We start from the raw sequence: 19,917 nt of genomic DNA on the forward strand, positions 1-19,917 counted from the left end.
CACGTGAAAGCAGACAATTTACATTTATCCATACATGTTCATGACATTTATGCCTAGCCTACAATCGGACTCGCTAGAGTTCCTTCACGTTAAATGTATGCCAATACCATAAGGTAATTGCGTTCATGAAAAAATATAGAAATATTTTCTAACACTTCACCACTGCGAAATCATAATCTATCCAAGTAGCCTTGGGCCAGACATCAATGTTTGAGAGTCAAATGGTCACGGATGTTTTTAACAAATATCCAGAAGACGAATTTCTAGTTGTCATTATTCAGTGACTCCTTTCGTAAAAGGTGAGTTTTTCGGGGGCAATGATTAGGCCTATTATTGTAGTGTCAACAAAGTCATTTCAGATGGCTGAGGCAGAATGACTGGAATAACATGCTGAGTTGGTTTTTCCGCAGGCACACAAGTGCCATTAGATTTGACCAAAAACGTGACGGGTAAGGCACACAATAACACATATTTCCACTATGGCATTTGTATCTAGTTGTGTGTGTTTGTTTGCTTTTGCATTTCTTTTCTATTCCTTTCTCGTTTCAAACCTGTTTCCAGATTCGCCACTCCTCACTCAGTGGAAAACACGACCACACATTCAGGTATTAGGCTACTAGTAGGCTAGCTAGCCAGCCTACTAATTAAATGTCCAAGATCAGATTTAGTGGTACTGACCAGCAGTGTATGGCCAATGTCAAATCTGCCTGCAATAGTTCATGTGCATTACATCAGTCGCTCCTAATGAATACAACTAGCAGTGATAATCGGTGTGATCACAATTTATTGACCTTATTAGAGTTAATAGTAGGCCTAACCTTGCAAATCAGTTTGCATTCAAGATTTAAAATGAAGTTGGTTTGCAGGTAGGCCGTAGGATCATGTTGTAACCTCTTGTACTGGTATTGTTAACATCTTCTGAGATTAAGAAGAGCGTGTTGCAGTGTATAATTTAAGAAGAGTGTGTTGCAGTGTATAATTTAATGTCAATAAATGTATTATTTAGCATACCACTGATGATGACATTGCGTATGCTTTTCTCAGATTGGACCTTTCTTGATCACCTCATTTCTTCACCACAAGGTTGCACTGTTGGGCTCCTGTTTACAGTGTTCTGTCACAATCCATGGTGAGGTTTGGTATGTAATTTCTAAACACACTTTCTGCCAGTCTCTGGTCTACTCATATACACTACTCGTCAAACGTTTTGAAACACCTACTCTTTTAGGTGTTGTTTAGTACACACCCGTACAACCCGTATGGGAACTCCTTCAGGACGGTCAGAAAAGCATTCCCAGTGTCTAATGTTAAATTGGTTGAGGAAGAGTGTAAAATGCTGTCATCATATCAAAAACTGGCTGCTTTGAAGAGCCTAAAATATAACTCATGTAAACAAACAGCTTTTTTTTTACTCTTTTTTTTTTGTTCCCATTACCCTTATCTCACGTCTGTTAATTGATAGTTTTCAGTTTTCAGTTGTGCTCTACAATGTAACAATATAAAAAAGCCATAAAAGAGTAGGTTTTTCAAAACGTTTGACCACTAGTGCACATACAGTACATATACATTAGGGTGGTTCTTGTTTTAAAAGGTTGTACTTTCTGAAGTCTGAACCCCTAAGTTTATTTCTTTTTTATGGAAAAGCAACCAGTAAAAGTTTCATTAACCAGTTTCATTAACCAGTTTTCATTAAATTATGGCTAGCTGTTGATTCTTCTATCAAGTCTCAATGACTAGTTTTGTTCCATTCTTGATAAAAGCTATCAGTAAAAACTAAAAAGGAAGTCAGGTAATTGCTGAATGTTGCCTGGTTACTTGTTTAGACTTTCACTGAAAATGTCATAACGTTTGTCTCATATCATACAGCAAAACTGTTAAACTTTCTCAAACAAGAAGAAGCATACTGCTGAAGTTGAGCACATTGAACAGTATTGCACACTGACTCAGAAAACTGTTCACCAAGTGTTCAGTGGTCATTCCTATGTGACATTAACCTGACTCTCGCCAGATGTATTTCGTTCCGCCTAGCTCCACTCATCCATCTGGGATCGATCCATTGGAGAGGTGTTTCAGAAGGCTGGGCCTTATCAAAAATCCTTGCATATGATAGGATAAGCCACTTGTCTGTCATCTATTGCATGCTACTTCAACCACTCACATCGAAGCCAACCCGTGACGCTGAGAACAGTCTCACAGTCGCTTCTACACTACGTCACATCTATGAAACTCCCGTCCTGCATCCTGATTGGCTCTACCATACAATCTGGTGCTGAAATCACTCTTAACGGAAGCGATCCCAGATGGATGTGAGTGGAGATAGGCGGAGCTAAGCGGAACGAAATTCATCTGGCGAGAGTCAGGTTAATGTGTGATGGCATCAAATAGAAGAAAGTTGGATAATATATTGGATAAACTCAGGATACTATTACAGGAGCAAAGCTGCCTTCTAAACAGCAGGTCCTTTGCTACTTCCTCCATTGTCATTTGCAGCAGAAGGAGACAGTTAGGTTAGTTGCTACTAGAACAGCAGAGAAAGTGGAGGAATTCTGGGATAGGGCAAGAATTCCTCTGCGCCACAAGTGAGATATAATAATGAAGGTTGAAAAACTGTTCACAGAATGGACAGCTTTGAAAAAGAACGCCAAAAGAAGGTCAGAAACACAGCAGAAGAAAGAAAATGTTACCTCAGACCATAATGATATTTTTGATGTTGCCCATCAAAATGCCATGGACTTTTAACTAACTTTAAGTCAATTGAGCTACAGTACCTATTCTACAAAACTCATAAAACTTTGCAAATAATGTTTTTTTCAACAACTATAACATTCAGGGGGTCAGAGCATAAAAAATCAGGTATTCATTTTTTCTAACAAAATAAGGACCACCCTAATGTACATATAAACATTATTTTTATACGTTATGTTATTTTTCTTATAGCATGGACATTAATTGGCAAGAAAGGATCTCTCAGCAGACTTGACTTAAGCAAATCAGCTCAAACTGCATTGTGCGTAAAAATAAAAGTATTACCTACGATTCTAAATGTCTCAACTACTCATATGCACAGCAGAAAACTTGCCAGACAACTTGCCTTTGCATGCAGTGTGTGCATTTTACGCAGATGTGCAGGACAAAAGTGGTGTATGTGCGAAGTAAAAGTAGTGTGTGTGTGTGTGTGTGAGCTTTTGACAGGGATGTGCAAGAGAAAGTTGGTTTATGTGCAAGCTTTTCATTTGCATGTGGAAGAAAGTGTAGTGTATGTGTAAGCTTGTCATGTGCATGTGCAATAGAAAGTAGTACATGTATACGCTTTTAGTGCAAAAATGCAACTTATTCTTGATATATGGCTTAGGGGGCGCCTCATTAGTAAACATGTTTGATATGTGCACGCCGCCTCTTCCTAAAGATTTAGGCAAGTTAATGTAGAAGAAGTATGCCATGCATTAGATGATAAGATACGTTTTTGATTAATGTAAATATCCCTACATGCATGTTCTTTTTTCCCCTCAGAAGTTGAAAAACAATACAAATGGATTGATTCTGAAATCTGTCAATGAAAGGGGAAGGGGGAAGATCATGAACAAACCTCGGGGGCTGAGAAACCAGCCATGTCCAGTATACCTGTACTAATGACATATTTCAGAGACTGAAGCTGACATCAATGTTGTAGCTCAGAAAAAGCATTAATTCAGATGTTTTTTCACCTTGAATGGCAGTAATCTCAAGTGGTCTTGGGGAGGAAGGAAGTCTCAGCACAGGAAGGAGGGTGGCTGAGACAGGGGGGGTGGGGGTGACTGTCACAGAAGTGCCTCGACAGGACAAGAACCAGCATGCACATGCAGAATAATGCTCAAGCTCTTACCGTTTTCACAATCAATAGTACTCTTTTGCTGCTTCAATAGCAGTCCAACTAATGCAGTTTTTTTTTCAAGTCTTAGTATTTCTTCATATGTGAGCTATAAATGATGCCTAGCTTTTTTATATGTGTGTTGTTTCCATTGGTGTCATGTTTGTTGGCTTATAGATTAGTCAGAGCTCTGCTGTTGTCACACATTTGGCCTTGCAGCCTGCTGTGCTGCACGTTGTTGCAGCGTTGCTTGACGGTGTGCTTTTCTGCGTTGCACTGCGCTCGCACACTTCCCCTTTACCCACCAGCTACGCGAGCACTGAGTATCTGTCTCGCACAGTCACGGAGAATGACACCGGGGAGTTGAAAGATGTTTAATTTCATCTCCCTGAAATGTCGCGTGCACGGCTGCTACACCAAAAGTGGTGTAGACAGTAGCACACTTGACCTGTCCCGTAGTGTGTGGCAGACTACGCCACCCCCTAAGTTAGATTGAGCCTGCTTTAATTTGGATCTTTAATTAAGTCTTAAAGTTGTGTTGCTTCGGTTGGTTTATAAATAGAAATATAAAAAATAGGGAATTACAAAGCCATCAGTGCTTTGCTAGTCAAGCCAGTGGGAGCTGAGCTATTAACAAGAGGCTTAGGTCTCAATACCACACGTGAATAGATTCAAATAAACTTTTCAAGCAATGCATTTAGTTCAAACTAAACAACACTGCAAACTTCTGTCACTCTGGAGAGCATGGTTCAAGGAAATCCGCTTTTAAGTAGTCTCCCAAACTACCCTGTCTCAACCAATAGCGAGGCTGACCTCAAGAAGAGAGGGAGAAAAGTCGTAGAAGAAAAAGAAAACCCAGGTGTCCTGATAGACCCCTGATGGACAGTGACTAAGCGCATGACGCATCATTACACTGTCCCTTGTGCGTTGTGTGAATTGTCCTAATATCTTTGGCTACAGCCTGCTACAATGTGTAAGTGGAAAATTCATCTGTGTGGCATGGCTGGTCCTGGCAACAAACTAGCAATTATGATATTTAATGTAGACTACAGCAGAATACACATAAAGGAGATATTAGTGAGGGGTTGTGTACCATGACTGATGAGGCATTTTGCTATTACTCATGATACTTTATGGACTCAATTCCCAGGGACCTCGGAGAGTGTAAAAGTACATACCTTTAGCACGATGTCATTTCCTCTGACAAGATCTGCTTAGTGACTACATGTTGTGCGAATGTGTATGAGATACTATATCAGTAATGTTGCTTTAGAAGGAGATTAGCTGTGTAACGGCACACAGGCCAAATAGAGTGGAGGAGAACCAGAAAGTAGTCTATCGCTGCCTGTCTCTCTCAGCAGTGTGAAACTGCCAGAGAGAGAGAGAGATCGACGGAGGGAGGGAGTGAGCGAGTAAGAGAGGGAGGGGAGGTGTGACCTAACACACTCGGTTCTCTCAGGAGCCGGCAGTAGCTGAGCGCAACGATCAGAGGGCGAAGCGGGCAAAAATAGAGCAGGACAGCCCTCTCTCCTCCCGTGCACATGTGTTTTGCCATTCTGTGTGCATCGACTGTGTCGTCTGGGAGGAGTAGGCCTTACCTGGGAGATTACCGTTGAGAGACAAGAGGACGTTTTGACATCTTAGTACTGGTAAGTTTTAATGTATCATTTGTTAATTCATTTATATTCCATATTGATGTTTCTGTGGAGACAGTATATAGTGGAGGTGCACTAATGTCTGGGAGGTTGATATAACTAGCCTACTGTAAAAGGATGATTTTATTAGTAGTATTGAGATGAGTAGTAGTCACCTCATAGAATTTTTATTTGCCATTTAGACATTTACGCTATGGAGAGTGTATGTGCCCCATGAGACCGCGTGCTTATTAAATCGTTCTATCCAGAGGGCAATAAAATCCCACTAAAAGCCTGGATAAGTTATGATTTTATGATACACTGATGCCATGGTGACCCAGTCATGAGGGAGATAACGCCCATCAACAGGAAGGCTGCTGGCTGGCAGGAATCACAGAGCTGGTATGAGGGGGGGAGGGAAGGGGGTGGGGGGGTTGTAGGCAGAGATACTGCCCGCAGGCTGGCCTCAGCATTCATCTCGGAAACTCTTTAAATGAAGCCACAACAGTGTGGCGTTTTGTTCTGCTCTCTACTTTCTTCATCAAATATGTCTTTTCGCTGTTGGTTGTCAAAAGGGGAAGTAGTGGGGAGAATGACTGGGGAAGACGGAGTGAAAGGGCAGTAAAGCTCACACATGACGAGTATGAGTTTGTGTGTGTTACACACGGCCGCGTCCTCGTTGCACCCCGCCCTGCCTCCACGCGCAGGAAGCTGGCCATCTTCCCTTTTCGCTCGGCCGTAGCGCTCCTTGTCTTGAGGTGCTGAGCCAGAGAGGGCATCAGAAGCCAAAAACTGCTGATGGCAGAACACTGCCACGCTGACAGCAGGCCTCATTCAATATTGATCTCATGGCTTTTGAGTAGAAGGTCACAGCAAGAGAAACCAAGGCTGTACACAGAGCACCTCACCGCTTGTGCTGTGATTACGCCTTAAGAATCCACTGTGCACAGTGTAGGCTCCACCTCAGCCCCGGTGGCCTGGCTTTGACTTTCACTGGAAGTGTGCGGAGGCCTCCTGCAGCCTCGCCACTCTGCAGCACCTGCAGCTCTGAGGACAAACACCCCCTTCTGTTATTTCTACTCATGCATGCGCAGGCGCTATAATTAGCCTGGCATGCTGAGATTCTGCAGCTTTGCTCGTCGCGGCGGACATGATACACTGCACACCCGCGCGCACGAGCCCAAACCCCGGCTTCCACTCTGACGGGGAAACCTCCCTGATTTTTAAGAAGATACTTTGATGGCTTCAAATTGGGGGGTTGAGTTGTGTGATTCTGAGTGTGGAGTTAAATTTGGAGCCAGTAAAACACAGTTGGCATGCTGCAAATTCCTCTAGTCTGCTCGGGGTTGTTCCAGTGGCAGCTTTGCAACTAGAGTGTTGCATGTGGGGCAATACCTACATAAATAGACCCCAGGAATGAAGCCCCAGTCTGGAGCTGGTGTAGGACAATAGCCCGGTTATGCATGTTGTCATATATGCCCATTCACAAGAAGGCATAGACAGTGGGACTGAGCTGCAGAAGCTCGGAGTAATGGCTGAGTGTATATCTCTGAATTGTCACCTCTTCAAACCAGAGTTCGAGCCCGTCAGTGGAACGATGGCATCACATGTGAAACTGAAGAGAGACAAAGTGGGCGCACAGGACTACGACGCCCAAATCAAAGGTACGGTCTCCGTGTCTTGTCACGGTTTTTCATGGTGTCTCCTCTCTCAATCATCTGTGCTCTGGTGTCCTTCATTTGGTTGTTTAATGTGTGTCTACATCATGTCAACTAAAATAGAACGTAGAACACCCCCGTGTCTTTAAATATAGTCAACTACACTTGTCAACAGAAAGGCTTCTGCCACATGATTTACAGTTGATCTTGTCATCTTGTATTAATAGAGCTTTCATCTTAAGTGTGATCTCTGACTTCAGACCACTTTTGTTTACTCCTGCGGAGTCAACTATTCCAACTCCAAAGCCCATAAAAATAAATAAGTCCAAAGAATGAATTTCTGTTGTGGTTGTGGACTGGAGTGGTTTCTCTGGGACATGTCCATGAGTGTTATCATTTGGAACACACAATAGTAGTTTTAGCTTTTAAATCATTTTCATTTAAATCATTTTAGTTCCATGATTACTTTCATTTTCCTTTCCAAAGTGGGAGATTTGTTTTCTTCAGCTTTCTGAGTAGTTATTTGGTCCCTGCTAAAGATTTGCTGACGTCCACCACTACCAACATTACCATAAATGTTCCCAAGTTGTGGTAAATGTGAACCTTTGTCTTAATCAGTATCTCTCTCCCCCTCTATTTTGATATGACTCACTCACTCACTCACTCACTCACTCACTCACTCACTCACTCACTCACTCACTCACTCACTCACTCACTCACTCACTCACTCACTCACTCACTCACTCACACACTCTCTCTCTCTCTCTCTCTCTCTCTCTCTCTCTCTCTCAGAGGTGCGATCTCAGCTGGTGGAGCAGCTGAGGGTGTTTGACCAGCAGCTGGAGCAGAAGACACAGGTGCTACAGGACCTGAGTGACTACCTGCGCAGGCGGGGGGAGATCGAGGCCGAGTATGCTCGCTCCCTGGACAAGCTGGCTGAGCGCTTCAGCTCCAGAATAAAGAGGTACAGTGCACCCAGCGCATGCTTCAAGGCATCTCAGTTATCAAAATGCCTAGTTGAATTAGTTTGCTGTGAATTGGGCCCTTTGTGTGCGGTTTGGCCTCTATATTTATCGGTAAGTGAGCTGTAAGTCCTTGAGAGTAGCACTACTTCTCTCGTGGTTTCTGTTTTCTCTATTTTTGTCAACTGGCTGTTTTGTAACTTCTGCTCCTATTACTGACCTACTAACTTTTTTCTCTCTCTCTTTTTTTCTCTCTCTCTCTCCCTTTCTCTTACTTCTGCTCGTTTCACTTTATCTTACACTATTTTTCCCTCTATTCTCTCTCTTCTCGCTCTCAGGAAGGAGCAGAGCGGTCAGTCTGTGCTGCAGTGCTGGCTGGTGCTCCTTGGTCAGACCCGGCAGGAGAGCCGCGACCACGGCGTCATCAGCGAGATTTGCAGCACCAGCCTGCCCCAGAACCTGTCCCTGTGTCTGGAGCACACACAGCGCTTAGCCAAACGGGTACGGACACACACACACACCTCCCTCTCCCCCACCTCCACCCCCCACCAGCAACAACAACAACAACAACTCGACGCCACCCAGCAGTCAGCTCTCAGTAGGGCGCCATTTTGGGTTCATGGTGTCCTCTGTGTACTACCAGCCCCCAAGGCGACACGTCAGAGTTAAACATGTGTATTTCTCTTATCTCTCATTATTCTCTCATATCGCCGCCTCTTCTTTTCTCTTTTCTCGTATTTTGTCTTCAGACTAGAGAGGCCTGCAGCACGGTGCAAGAGGAGCTCCTCAAGGTCACCACAGAGATGCAGACCGTAAGTCTCAGATCCCGCTTCCCACAGCGACGGCGTGCGGCGGGCCCGGGGGGCGGCTATGTGTCCACTTGCAGCGCAGCGCACGTGATGCTATTTCTGCTTTTGTGTTGTGTTGGGTGAATTGCAGACGCTGAAGACCTACCACCAGTACCACACGGAGTTTCTGTCTGCAGAGGGGAAACTGAAGGAGGCAGAGAAGCTGGAGGAGAAACCGAAGGGGACGGCCAGAAAAGTGGAGAAGCTGATCGAGAAAGTACAGCGCCGTTTTTGTAATCACTTATCTTGGCTCCTGTCTTTGCCACACAGTGGCCTGTTGAGACACATAGTGGTCTAGAGAGGACGAGCTAGTAGCTTTTTGGATGTAACTTTTCAGTGGGCGACAAGGTTGCAGGGTGTGTGGAATGTGTTTTTTTTCCGACTGAGAGCACTGCAAGCACCGCTTTCAGCTTAGCATGTGACATTGTACCAGTGATTTTGTGTGGGTGTGTTGCAGAATGCCACAGAATGGTATGACTGTACAAATCCTGGTGTGTGCGTGTGTTTGTGTGCAGAGACAGGGGAAAGTTCAGGAAATACAGTTCAAGTGCACTAAAGCCCGCAATGAATACCTGCTGAATCTAGCTGCTGCCAACTCGTCAATGAACAAGTATTACCTCCAGGACATCTCTAACCTCATCGATGTGAGTGCCCTTGACGGATATTCTGCTTTCCGTACGGCCTATGGTGCCTTTTCCCTACGTGTTAATTTTGTACTGTTAAAACACACATACAATTTTAGTTCATACCTTACCATAAAAGATATGTGCCCTATTTTTATGACATGTTACGACCAGTTGGGGGGGGGGGGGGGAATAAATGCTGAAGTGTGCTGTGTGTGTTGTCAGACTAGCGATGTGGGTTACCACTCGTGGGTCTCCCGGGTGCTGCGGGGCTTCATGTCAGGCCAGACCCGCGTGCAGCAGAGCCTGGGGGGCCAGCTGCAGCAGCTGAGCGACGTCGTGGCCACCCTGGACCAGGTCAAGGACCGGGACACGCTGCTGCAGGCCCACGACAGCACCTTCTGCCTGCCCCTCAGCTTTAAGTACTTGCCCCACGAGGGAGACCCGGTGAGCCTCTACTGTACTTGCCACCCCTGTCTCTGTCCCCTGTGTCTCCCTCTGTCTGTCTCTCACAGTCTTCTTGTGTTCTCGTGCGATTTTGCCATCTTTCTCATGGTAGATATTTACCATCTTTAACCATCTCTTTCGTCTTGCCATCTTTGTCGGCATTTACACCTGTCTTCAGTCTGCTTGTATTTTGTTGTAGCTGAACTGCAAGTGGATGTTATGGCTGATATCTGTGTTCATCGTGTGTGTGTGTGTGTGTGTGTGTGTGTGTGTGTAGCTGATTTGACTTTGTGTACCTCTGTCCAGGTGTGTGAGGTCAGTGCAGATTGTGACATGCAGGATGAGCTGGAAACTCGTTGGAGACAGCTGGAGTCCAGACTTGACAGTTTCACCAAGGACACAGAAGGGGTACTCGCATGCAAACTACATGCAACATCTCTTACATTTACATTCACATTTATTCATATAGCAGATGCTTTTACCCAAAGCCACTTACAAAATGAAGAATAACATTCAAGCTACATTGCAAAGGAGATCTTAGGTAACAATAAATACTACTACAATAAAGATTCAACAGTGAATCTCTTACTGTAGTCTCTGACATCATCAATTTTAAGATGATTCATTTTTAACTCATCATTTTCTCTTTCAGTTTTATTTGACCACAACATGCATGTTCTTTTTTTTTTAAACATCTTTCCCCTTCTCTGTTGTGGCCAGATCAGTGAGACACTACAGGAAGCTCGCTCTATCATGCTCACCTTTATTGGTGATGAGGACTTGGGTGCTGTCCAGGACCACGCGGCTAGCCAGAGCCAGGAGCCCAGCTTAGCCAAGCGCAGAGCCAGTCTGCAGGAAACCGAGGGGGCCTACTTCACAGTGAGTGGATTTCGGTGTAGATGAATGTTCCTTCAATAAATACACTGTTCTTTATCTCTGATCCACTGTGTTTCAGAATGGTAATTGGACGGATCACAAAAGAAAAGATGCACAACGTGGGTGATGCACAACGTTTTGACGAAGACCTGAGTGGTCAAAACGTTGTGCATCACCCACCACCATTAAACTGGGAGCTTTAGAAACAGTGTGCAGATATCTTTTCTTTTGTTTTACTCAGTATAAATGGACTTCACAGAAGCACGCATCCGCGTCGTCCATTTATTTCTGATAATGGACACCTCGTCGGGCATTATCCCTTACTTATACTTTAGTTGGGAAACCACTGACAGATTTAGTAGTTTAGGCTTGGTCTTGCCAAATTAAATCTGCTGTGATATGTGAATATGTGATATTCATGCATGCTGCTGAAACGAGGATGAGGATGAGGATGAGGTTCAGGTAGCCATGCTGATTTGTGACAGGTGAAAAACATGCCTCTATTCCTAAGAGAACACAACAATAGATAGAGACATATTGCAGTAAACTTGCAGCAGGTCTAGGCAGGAAATGCTGTGGAGGAGATGGATGAAAAGCATGACATGTTTCACAGCTAACTGCTCTAGATCTTTAGATCAGGCTAAAGTGTACAGTAGTAGTTGGTGACTGGTTCACAGTTTGTGTTTGTTTGGTGAAGATGACATCTAATTTCCTGCTTCCTGGCTAAACTGAATTGATTATAGCTTAAGGTGACCCGATTTCTGAGACAAAATACAGGGACATTTTCAGTTCAGATGCGTAAATACCTCCAAAACATGTACAGTAATGTTTTTATCTTTGTAATCTTAAAAATGGAGACACTGTCCTTACCATTCATAAAGCAGTTTATCTTACCCTAGTTCTCCTAAATTGCACGTGATTACCAAAGAGTTTTCTTCTCTGATCACAAAGTAGCTGAGATCAAGAACATTCATAACTTTGAAAATCAGCTGTAACAAACAGGTACTGTATCAGCCACACACTTCACCTAAATGAAGGCCTCCTTTATAGCACCTCATATTATAGCAGTTAGTAACACACTGTACATCCCAAAGGAAGATGTCTCAAATGTTGTTTCTTTATCTCACAAGAAAAAAAGCTCTTTTTGAGATCTTGCATGTCTCTCTCAAAGTACCCTTAGGAGAAATAAGGCAAGATAATAATAGATTGAGAAGAAAAGTGCAGCATTTTGAGATCTTAAGTTGATCTTAAATTGGACATGGAATTGGGATGAGACAAGAGGGGGAATATTTCTCAGCTGCACACTTTGCTTTCCTATGGATTTTCACTTCCACCTTGGACATTAATGCCAACATGTACAGATGCACCTGGTTGAGTAAATAACTGAATCCAGGAGGCAGCCTAATGGTAACAATATATCTCCTGTTTTAGAAAGTGAAGGAACAACTCCACTTCACCTCCATGATATCCAAACTCCAAGCCAAGCATGACCTTCTACAGGTGGCCCTACAGAAAGGTACCATCGCAGCTGTGATCCTCACACGCTACTTCACTGACCCTTTCCAATTATCTGTGCGTCTGTCTCTGGACGCTGGACTGAGACCCAGCTCAGTCGTACCGCACCACAGCAATTCATGAATTATTAAGAACTCATGGAATCCTATGTTTGAGTTCTTTCAGTAGCTTAAACCACAGTTGTTCCTCATTTTAGACCTCACTGTTTTACTTTCTGTAACTGTTTATGCCAAACTAATCATTTAGTCAATTATTTCCTCTCTCTCTTAACAGCCAAGGCTAATGGTGGGAACGATGCCAGGTATGTTAACAAAGGACAAACTCTTTTAGCTTTTGTATTCATAGTACTAGTCCATACAAAATATTAGATTTTATATTTGCTTGCTCAAGTAATGCCATTATTAGGTATTTCAAATGGTTCCAACGCTTAACACTTAGAGAGAGACTGGGGGACGAGTTAAACCATTTTTACAAGCAGGTGGTGTGTAAAGTTAGCACTGTTGGACCGCGGTTGAGGCATTTCCTCATGTCAGTCACACCTGTGTCTGTGTTTTGTTTGTCAGCATGCGCACTAGAAGGTCTCTGAGACACCAGCGAAGCAATCGGAGGAGTCATTCAGGAGCCCAAGTTAACCAGAAGCTCTTCACTGGAAACCTGCTCTCTTTCATCCAGGTACACTGCATACTATTCATCAGACGAATTGAATGGAATTCTCTTTGAGGAATAATCTTTAGTGGTTGGAAGATTTGGTAAAATGTGATGTTTGTATCATACACAGATATGTGTTAAAGCTTTTCAGAAACACATCCAGCATTTGTTCGTTTTAGTCCTTTATGCAGTTTTCTAAAATAATTGTGGCCTGCTCTCTTGCGTCTGTTTCACCCAGGCTTCCAAGCAGGACATCCCTATTGTGGTGAAGAGCTGCATTCGTTTCATCAACCTGAACGGTAAACCTACCATGACAAAAAAAAACCCAACAACCTGTCGTTTTTAGTCAGTGAAAAAGGAAGTGCCACTGTGCCACTTATCCTGCTAGATAGTTCTCTGGTGTGCATCTTTTTACCTCTCCTTCCTGCTCGTACTTCCCCATAACGTTTGTTTGTGCTTTTACTCACTCCTCTGATCTCTTCCTCTCCTCTGCTGTGTCATGGGTCTGGCTAATGTCGATGTGTCTGTGCTTCTGCTTTTACCTTGTCTATCTCCCCCTTTATACATGAACACACACACGCACATCACATGCGCACACACACACACACACACACACACACACACACACACACGCACACACACACACACACACGCACGTCACACGCACACTACACCCTCCTGTCCTGTGTTAGGTTTGCATCATGAGGGGATATTCCGTGTGCCTGGGCTGCAGCTGGAGATCAACTCGTTGAGAGATGCCTTTGAGAATGGTATGGACATGAACTCTCCATCCCTCTATCTAATTATCAATGTAGTTATCTTGGTGTTTATTTACACTACTAACGCTCTCCATACCTCTCCCTCTGTCGTGTGTGTGTGTGTGTGTGTGTGTGTGTGTGTGTGTGTGTGTGTGTGTGCGCGCGTGTGTGTGTAGGTGATGACCCGCTGGCAGATGGCGTGTCAGACATTGACTCTGTGGCCGGCGTGTTGAAGCTGTACTTCAGAACTTTGGAGCAGCCACTGTTCCCTGAGGAGAGCTTTAGCCAGCTGATGGAGTGTGGCTGTAAGGCTTGTGTAACACACACACACACACTCACTCACTCTCTCTCTCTCTCTCTCTCTCTCTCTCTCTCTCTCTCTCTCTCTCTCTCTCTCTCTCTCTCTCTCTCTCTCTTTAACTCTCTCTCTCACACACACATACACACACACACACACACACATCTTTACTGTTCACCTACATATAAGGCCTTATTGGCTCATCTGTCACCTATCTCGGTTTCATTCCTATGGATTAGCGAGAGGTTTTCATTTTAGTGGAGACATTCAAAGAAAAAACGGAACTAAATTTACATGTCAGTGCTGCTTTCTCATTCAAGAAGAAACTCTAATAGCTCTTTCAATGTTTTGCCCTTTCTTAATCTTGCCTGTTTTTTTTTTTAATTATGTTTGATTGATAATGTGGGTGCACAATGCTTCTCTTACACTGTTGTTTTGATGTGGTTTGGTTGATCAGTTTTTGATCTCTCCTCCTCTATGAAGTAATTGAGAATGAGTCTGAGAAATGTGCGCAGATCAAGGCTGTCATATCTTCCTACCCCAAGCCTGTCATCGTCGTCATGAGATACCTCTTCGCATTCCTCAATCAGTGAGTATGCCAGCACTTCCTGTCTTGCACTCTGTTTCGTTTCGCGTCACCCAGTGAGCATGAACTACATGCCTGCACCACACCCCCCAAACCTCAACGTGTGGTTAAGCACTCAGCGTCACATGCTGTAAACATGTAGAGAAATAGACGATGTGTTAACAGAGCACATCTGAGCAAAGCTCACGCTGCAGGTTCTCTTGCGTAGGTGCCATATCTATCTCTGTCAAACGGGTGTCATTTAAAGGTTTAAGCGTGGAGGCTCTGCCAGGCCTTTGCTCCTCCTCTTTCATGAGTCAGATGGTTTGACCCTGTAGTTCTCCTTTGTGGTGTGGGAAGTGCTGATGATATGGTAACACCTATTCTCATAATGGGGGGAGGACGAGGCCATCGGCAGTCCACACAGGCTGCTCCCCGTCTCGGTCTCAGTGTGTGCGTGTGTGTGCGTGTGTGTGTGTGTGTGCGTGTGCGTGTGCGTGTGCGTGTGCGTGTGCGTGTGCGTGTGTGTGTGCGTGCTCCTGCCTCCCTGCAGCGTGTCGCAGTACAGCGACGAGAACATGATGCAGCCCTACAACCTGGCCGTGTGCTTCGGGCCCAGCCTGATCCGCGGCCCCGAGGCCGGCGACGCCTCGGCCCTGCAGCGGATCAACGCGCTGGTCAAGAGCGTCGTCGCTCAGCACGAGAGCATCTTCCCCGGGCCGGCCGAGCTACCGGGCCTGGCCTACGAGAAGTGCATGACCCTGGAGCAGGACGACTGGTGGGACATCTATCCGCACTCCACAGTACCGCAGTCTACTCACACACACACCATAGATAGACACATATACACACACACACACACACACACACACACACACACACACACACACACACACACACATACATACTTTATTTATTGATCCCCAAGGGGAAATTCAAGAAAAACACGGAACCGGACATAAACACTGAGCTCACACGTAGGCACAGTTCACACCTCCACGCACTCATACCACTGCATGTGTCTCTGTGTTGCCGCTTACCTCTGACCTCTGCATCCCACACACCCAGTGCTGTGTGGAAAGAAGTTATGAATAATCACTGACTGAGTAATAGAACAAAAGTAACATGTTGGTAAGATAATGGAGGGTTTGTCATCAAGAAATGGATATCTGTAAGGAGAAGATAACAGTGACGAATGGTATACAGTAAAGTGTGTGTGTGTGTGTGTGTATGTCTGTGTGTGTGTGTGTGTGTGTGTGTGTGTGTGTGTGTGTGTGTGTGTGTGTGTGTGTCTTCTCCCCACAGTGAACAAAATGTTGACGAGGCAGAAGGGGATCTAGACAGCCCTTCAGTGAGAGAAGGTAAGGCGGGGCACACATAGTCATATATAACAAGATAGGGTTCTGCTATACGGGAATATATCCACAATATCTGTTAACTGACTGTTTGTTTGTTTGTTTGTTTGTTTGTTAGACCTGGAGGCAGTTGCACTTTTCGACTACACTGCCCGTTCATCCACTGAGCTGTCCTTCAGGAAGGGAGAGCAGCTCCTCCTCCACAGCAAGCCCTCAGACGAGTGGTGGCGGGGAGAGGCCAGTGGCACCAAGGGGCTCATACCACACAAGTACATCAACATCACAAGGTAACACAGCAACGTCCTCTTCAGACCTGCTCTATCGCTCTATCTCTATCTCTATCTCTCTCTCTCTCTCTCTCTCTCTCTCTCTCTCTCTCTCTCTCTCTCTCTCTCTCTCTCCTCTCTCTCTCTCTCTCTCTCTCTCTCTCTCATGCTACCTGTGATTTAGCTTAAGTCTGAGTTTGTTGAGTGGATTTCTATGTCACATCCTTTGGACTCTTATCTAACTATGACTGTCTAACTCAACAGTTTCTCTCTCTTTATCTATCTCTCTCTCTACCCCCCCCCCCCCCCCCATCTATCTGATGTAGCAGTCTCGAGGCTACTAAAAGAACATCTGATAAGAGGAACAGCACTGGAGATCTTGACGAGGTGGACCAAAGCCCACGGTACTGCACAACTCCTCACAGTGCAGTCCTCTGTTCCATACTGTATGTTTCACGCCTCACTGTCCCTCCTTTGCTCCCCGTGCAGACTCAAGGCCTGCCGTGAGAGGGCCGGGTCACTCGGGGTCAGCGGCGCCCACGGAAAGGCCTCCCTGTCCCTGCCAAAGGCCCACATCATCCGGCCAGCGAAATCCCCAGATGTCATTCGGAAGCATTTACAGTACGTGTTTGTAAACATGGCCGTGCTTATCTCTGCCTTGGACACTATTCTTGCAGAGCCAGTTGCACTTTTTGCAACCACTGCAGTTGGAAACATAAAAAAAGAGAGTGGTTGAGCATTTCTTGTCACATGATGTGGCTCACTCTTGTCCCTCTGTGCTGAGACAAGCTGGTCTTTCATTTGTGTTTGTGTCAAGCTGTTGTGGGTTGTGGGGACAGGCGTGGCTCCTGATCTTGTGTGGTCACGGTCTGGTGTGTGACATTGGTCTCTTTGTCTTGCTTTAAGAGCACACGGCAGGAAGTCCACTGGAGGAGAGCTGGGGCAGCCAGACAACATGGTCATTAAGGTGGACAAAGTAAGAGTTTTGTTTTTTAAACGTTTGGAAAAACACAGTCATATTTCAAAGGCGTAATTGGCAGTTATAGATGATCACATTTGTTCTCTTACCCTCTCTTTCTCTTTGTCACTCACACATACGCACCCCCCCTCTCTTCCCCTCTAACACACACACACACACACACACACACACACACACACACACACACAGGAGGTGTGTCAGCAGATGAACAATGTCTTCCACGAGCTCCTCTCCCGGCACCCCCTCATCGATCCCCCCATCTCCAATTCCTCTTCATCCGGATCTATGGCTCCCCCCTCCTCTCCCTCCCAGTCTCCGTCTCAGACCCCTCAGAAGAGGACAGGCTTCGGCCGGAAAGGGAGAGATCAGCAGAACAGATAGCCACGCTCTAACTGACCAGAGGAAGACAGAAGCAGAGAGGAGCCACTAAACTTAGCTGACAGAAAGAGGAGCACACATTTCGCATGAACCAAGAAAAAGGAACTTGGTAACAAAGATCAGTTTGACTGAACCAACATGCAGAGTGTGACTGTTTCATTTGTTCAGTTGTACCGACTGGCCTGAACTGGAAGCGTTTCTTTTGTGAGACACAGTAGATCTATCTAAGGGTAATCGGAGTGGACCCATCCCTTGAGTGACACCCAGTGGTTGTCTCTGTGTACTGAGAATGCAATGACCGTAGAGAATTAGTCTAGTCACTGGTTCAGGCAACTTTATCAACTGGAGGACTGTTTTTTTGGTCTCCTGCATTTACAGTCACGTACAGAAGACAGTTGTGCTGGTTGCAACCTTTCAGATGCTCCAAATCGCCCGATTGTGATGAGGGTTCTGTCAAGCGCCTGGTGTGGTATGAATCTAGAGCCTCGATGTAATGGAGGCTATATTGAGTACACAGTGCTATGGTGGCTTTATCTCTTATCTGTGGCATCAGGATGACATCAGTCAGACCATCTCTGTAGTCTTTTTTTTTTTTTTTTTTACAACAACACTTCATGAATGCCCAGTTGAGATTTATAACTCCCAGTGCTGGATCTAATGCAATACTGTATTTTCTGGTAAAAAAATAAATTATGTGGATTGGAATTGGTTGTACCAGTCTGTAAACTGAAAGTTGGAAATAAATTGGGAGTATTTATATTTGCATGTAGCCCTCTGGCACTTCTCTGAAACAGACCGTTTCTTCTTCTGACTCACAGAAAATAGCTTTCAATTCAGCTTGGTCTGGTTTGTGTAACTGCAAAGTCATGCATGGAAGTGTGACTCAAGTGGATCATGACCTTACTGACAGGTCAGCTGTCAGAATAGGTCAATGCTTAGGACAATCAATTCGATGTTGAAAGTTGTAATTTTTTCCCTTTGTCTTGGGAAAGAAAGTTCACAACCTCCTTATTTGCGCAATTAACTTCCTCCTTTCTCCTAAAGCATAAGTATGACACAGCAAACAGTGTATGGAAAACAGACGTATGCACAATCCAATAGGGTAGTGGAGCCTGCAATTAGAATTTGAGAGAAATACTGATATCTGTCCGTCCCTCTCCTTCCAAGCCTGGACAGAGTAATCGAAGTGGATGTAAGAGTTTCTGAGTGAGGCTACTAGCTGTGATTGGGCTAGGTTAGCCAAGGCTAATATGCTGTCATTCACAAGCATATTGAGCTTCCATTTTCTATTAATAACAATACTGTTTCTATTATTTCACAAATGCTGACAATAACTATGCGGATAGTATTTGTTTTCATTTATTTTATGCTTTGTGTATGTGTAATTTCATGATTTGTTGTTTGCTTAGCCAGTACTTGCATGTTTTGTTGCGCTTGCTATTAGGCCAGAACAGCATCTAATGAGCCTTGGTATTGAAAATGATTGGGTTAGCTCATAGTTCACATCATGAACAGCTCCAGGGTGGTGGAAGGCTAAATTAAGACATTAAGCCTAGCAAAATTAGAGCCATAAGATCCTCACCCTATAAAGGTCATGTACATTTGTGCTCAGTTTCCATTACTATTTATGACTTGCCTCTCACTGAACTGATACAAATCTAGAGCTGTGAAATACCTCAACAACAGCCACATTGCCTATAGTCACTTAAATCGACATCAGCAAAAGTATTTCCTAAGCAGTCATTGGCAGCTCAATGAAGACTTGAGAATTTACAGACCCTGACACCACTGAAGAAAGGACAGTTAAAACCTGTACACACTAATAATTCCATACTGAGCCCAAAAGACCTTGTAGTTCTCCCTCATGAACACACAGGGGCAGTGTAGATCCATGTCTATGATTTCTATGTGTCTTCATACAGCGTTTGCAATCCGGATCCTCATCCATCCTGATAGTGTAAGACATCAGCTCGTGTCAGTTTGTATGTGTGTTTAGGATTTATCACCTCACTTAGAGCTGGCTCACAAATTGAGTTGCTCTTCACTTTATGCAAGAGCTTGGACATCTATGCTTCTTGCATAAGAGCATGAATGGGTCCTTCAGCTAGTAAATAAGACTCAAGGCCCCTCACTGCCTATCACCCCCACCCCCTCCCCAGACTGTTCTTCGACAGTCTCTCTCCTTGTGTACCTGGAAGATGATCTAGGGCACATGTGTCAAACTCAAGGCCATGTCATTTTATGCGGCCCGCAAGAGCTT

General features: G+C 44.7%; 1 protein-coding gene across 4 annotated transcripts; it reads left to right on the forward strand.

Moving 5' to 3' along the window:
• Positions 1 to 2: 2 nt before the first annotated feature.
• arhgap4a (Rho GTPase activating protein 4a) lies at positions 3 to 18,416 on the forward strand. Of its 4 annotated transcripts, XM_042098285.1 has the most exons (26): positions 432 to 449; positions 562 to 605; positions 1,045 to 1,129; positions 7,056 to 7,145; positions 7,932 to 8,103; positions 8,440 to 8,602; positions 8,851 to 8,913; positions 9,041 to 9,166; positions 9,465 to 9,593; positions 9,798 to 10,019; positions 10,326 to 10,427; positions 10,740 to 10,898; positions 12,327 to 12,411; positions 12,684 to 12,711; positions 12,974 to 13,082; positions 13,297 to 13,357; positions 13,751 to 13,828; positions 13,993 to 14,121; positions 14,598 to 14,703; positions 15,233 to 15,457; positions 15,985 to 16,040; positions 16,153 to 16,321; positions 16,627 to 16,704; positions 16,790 to 16,921; positions 17,207 to 17,276; positions 17,469 to 18,416. In XM_042098285.1, exons 4-26 carry the CDS (start codon positions 7,079 to 7,081, stop codon positions 17,658 to 17,660), a joined length of 2,721 nt encoding a protein of 906 aa, XP_041954219.1. In that variant the 5' UTR covers positions 432 to 449; positions 562 to 605; positions 1,045 to 1,129; positions 7,056 to 7,078; the 3' UTR covers positions 17,661 to 18,416. The 4 variants fall into 4 exon arrangements, with proteins under 4 accessions (XP_041954216.1, XP_041954219.1, XP_041954217.1 ...); XM_042098282.1 differs by lacking the exons at positions 432 to 449; positions 562 to 605 and adding an exon at positions 3 to 299 and having other exon boundaries at positions 1,045 to 1,139; XM_042098283.1 differs by lacking the exons at positions 432 to 449; positions 562 to 605 and having other exon boundaries at positions 1,051 to 1,139; positions 16,630 to 16,704.
• The last annotated feature ends 1,501 nt before the right edge of the window (positions 18,417 to 19,917 follow it).

The sequence above is a fragment of the Alosa sapidissima genome, chromosome 7, assembly GCF_018492685.1.
Source record: "Alosa sapidissima isolate fAloSap1 chromosome 7, fAloSap1.pri, whole genome shotgun sequence".
In the NCBI taxonomy this organism is placed as follows: Eukaryota; Metazoa; Chordata; class Actinopteri; order Clupeiformes; family Clupeidae; genus Alosa; species Alosa sapidissima.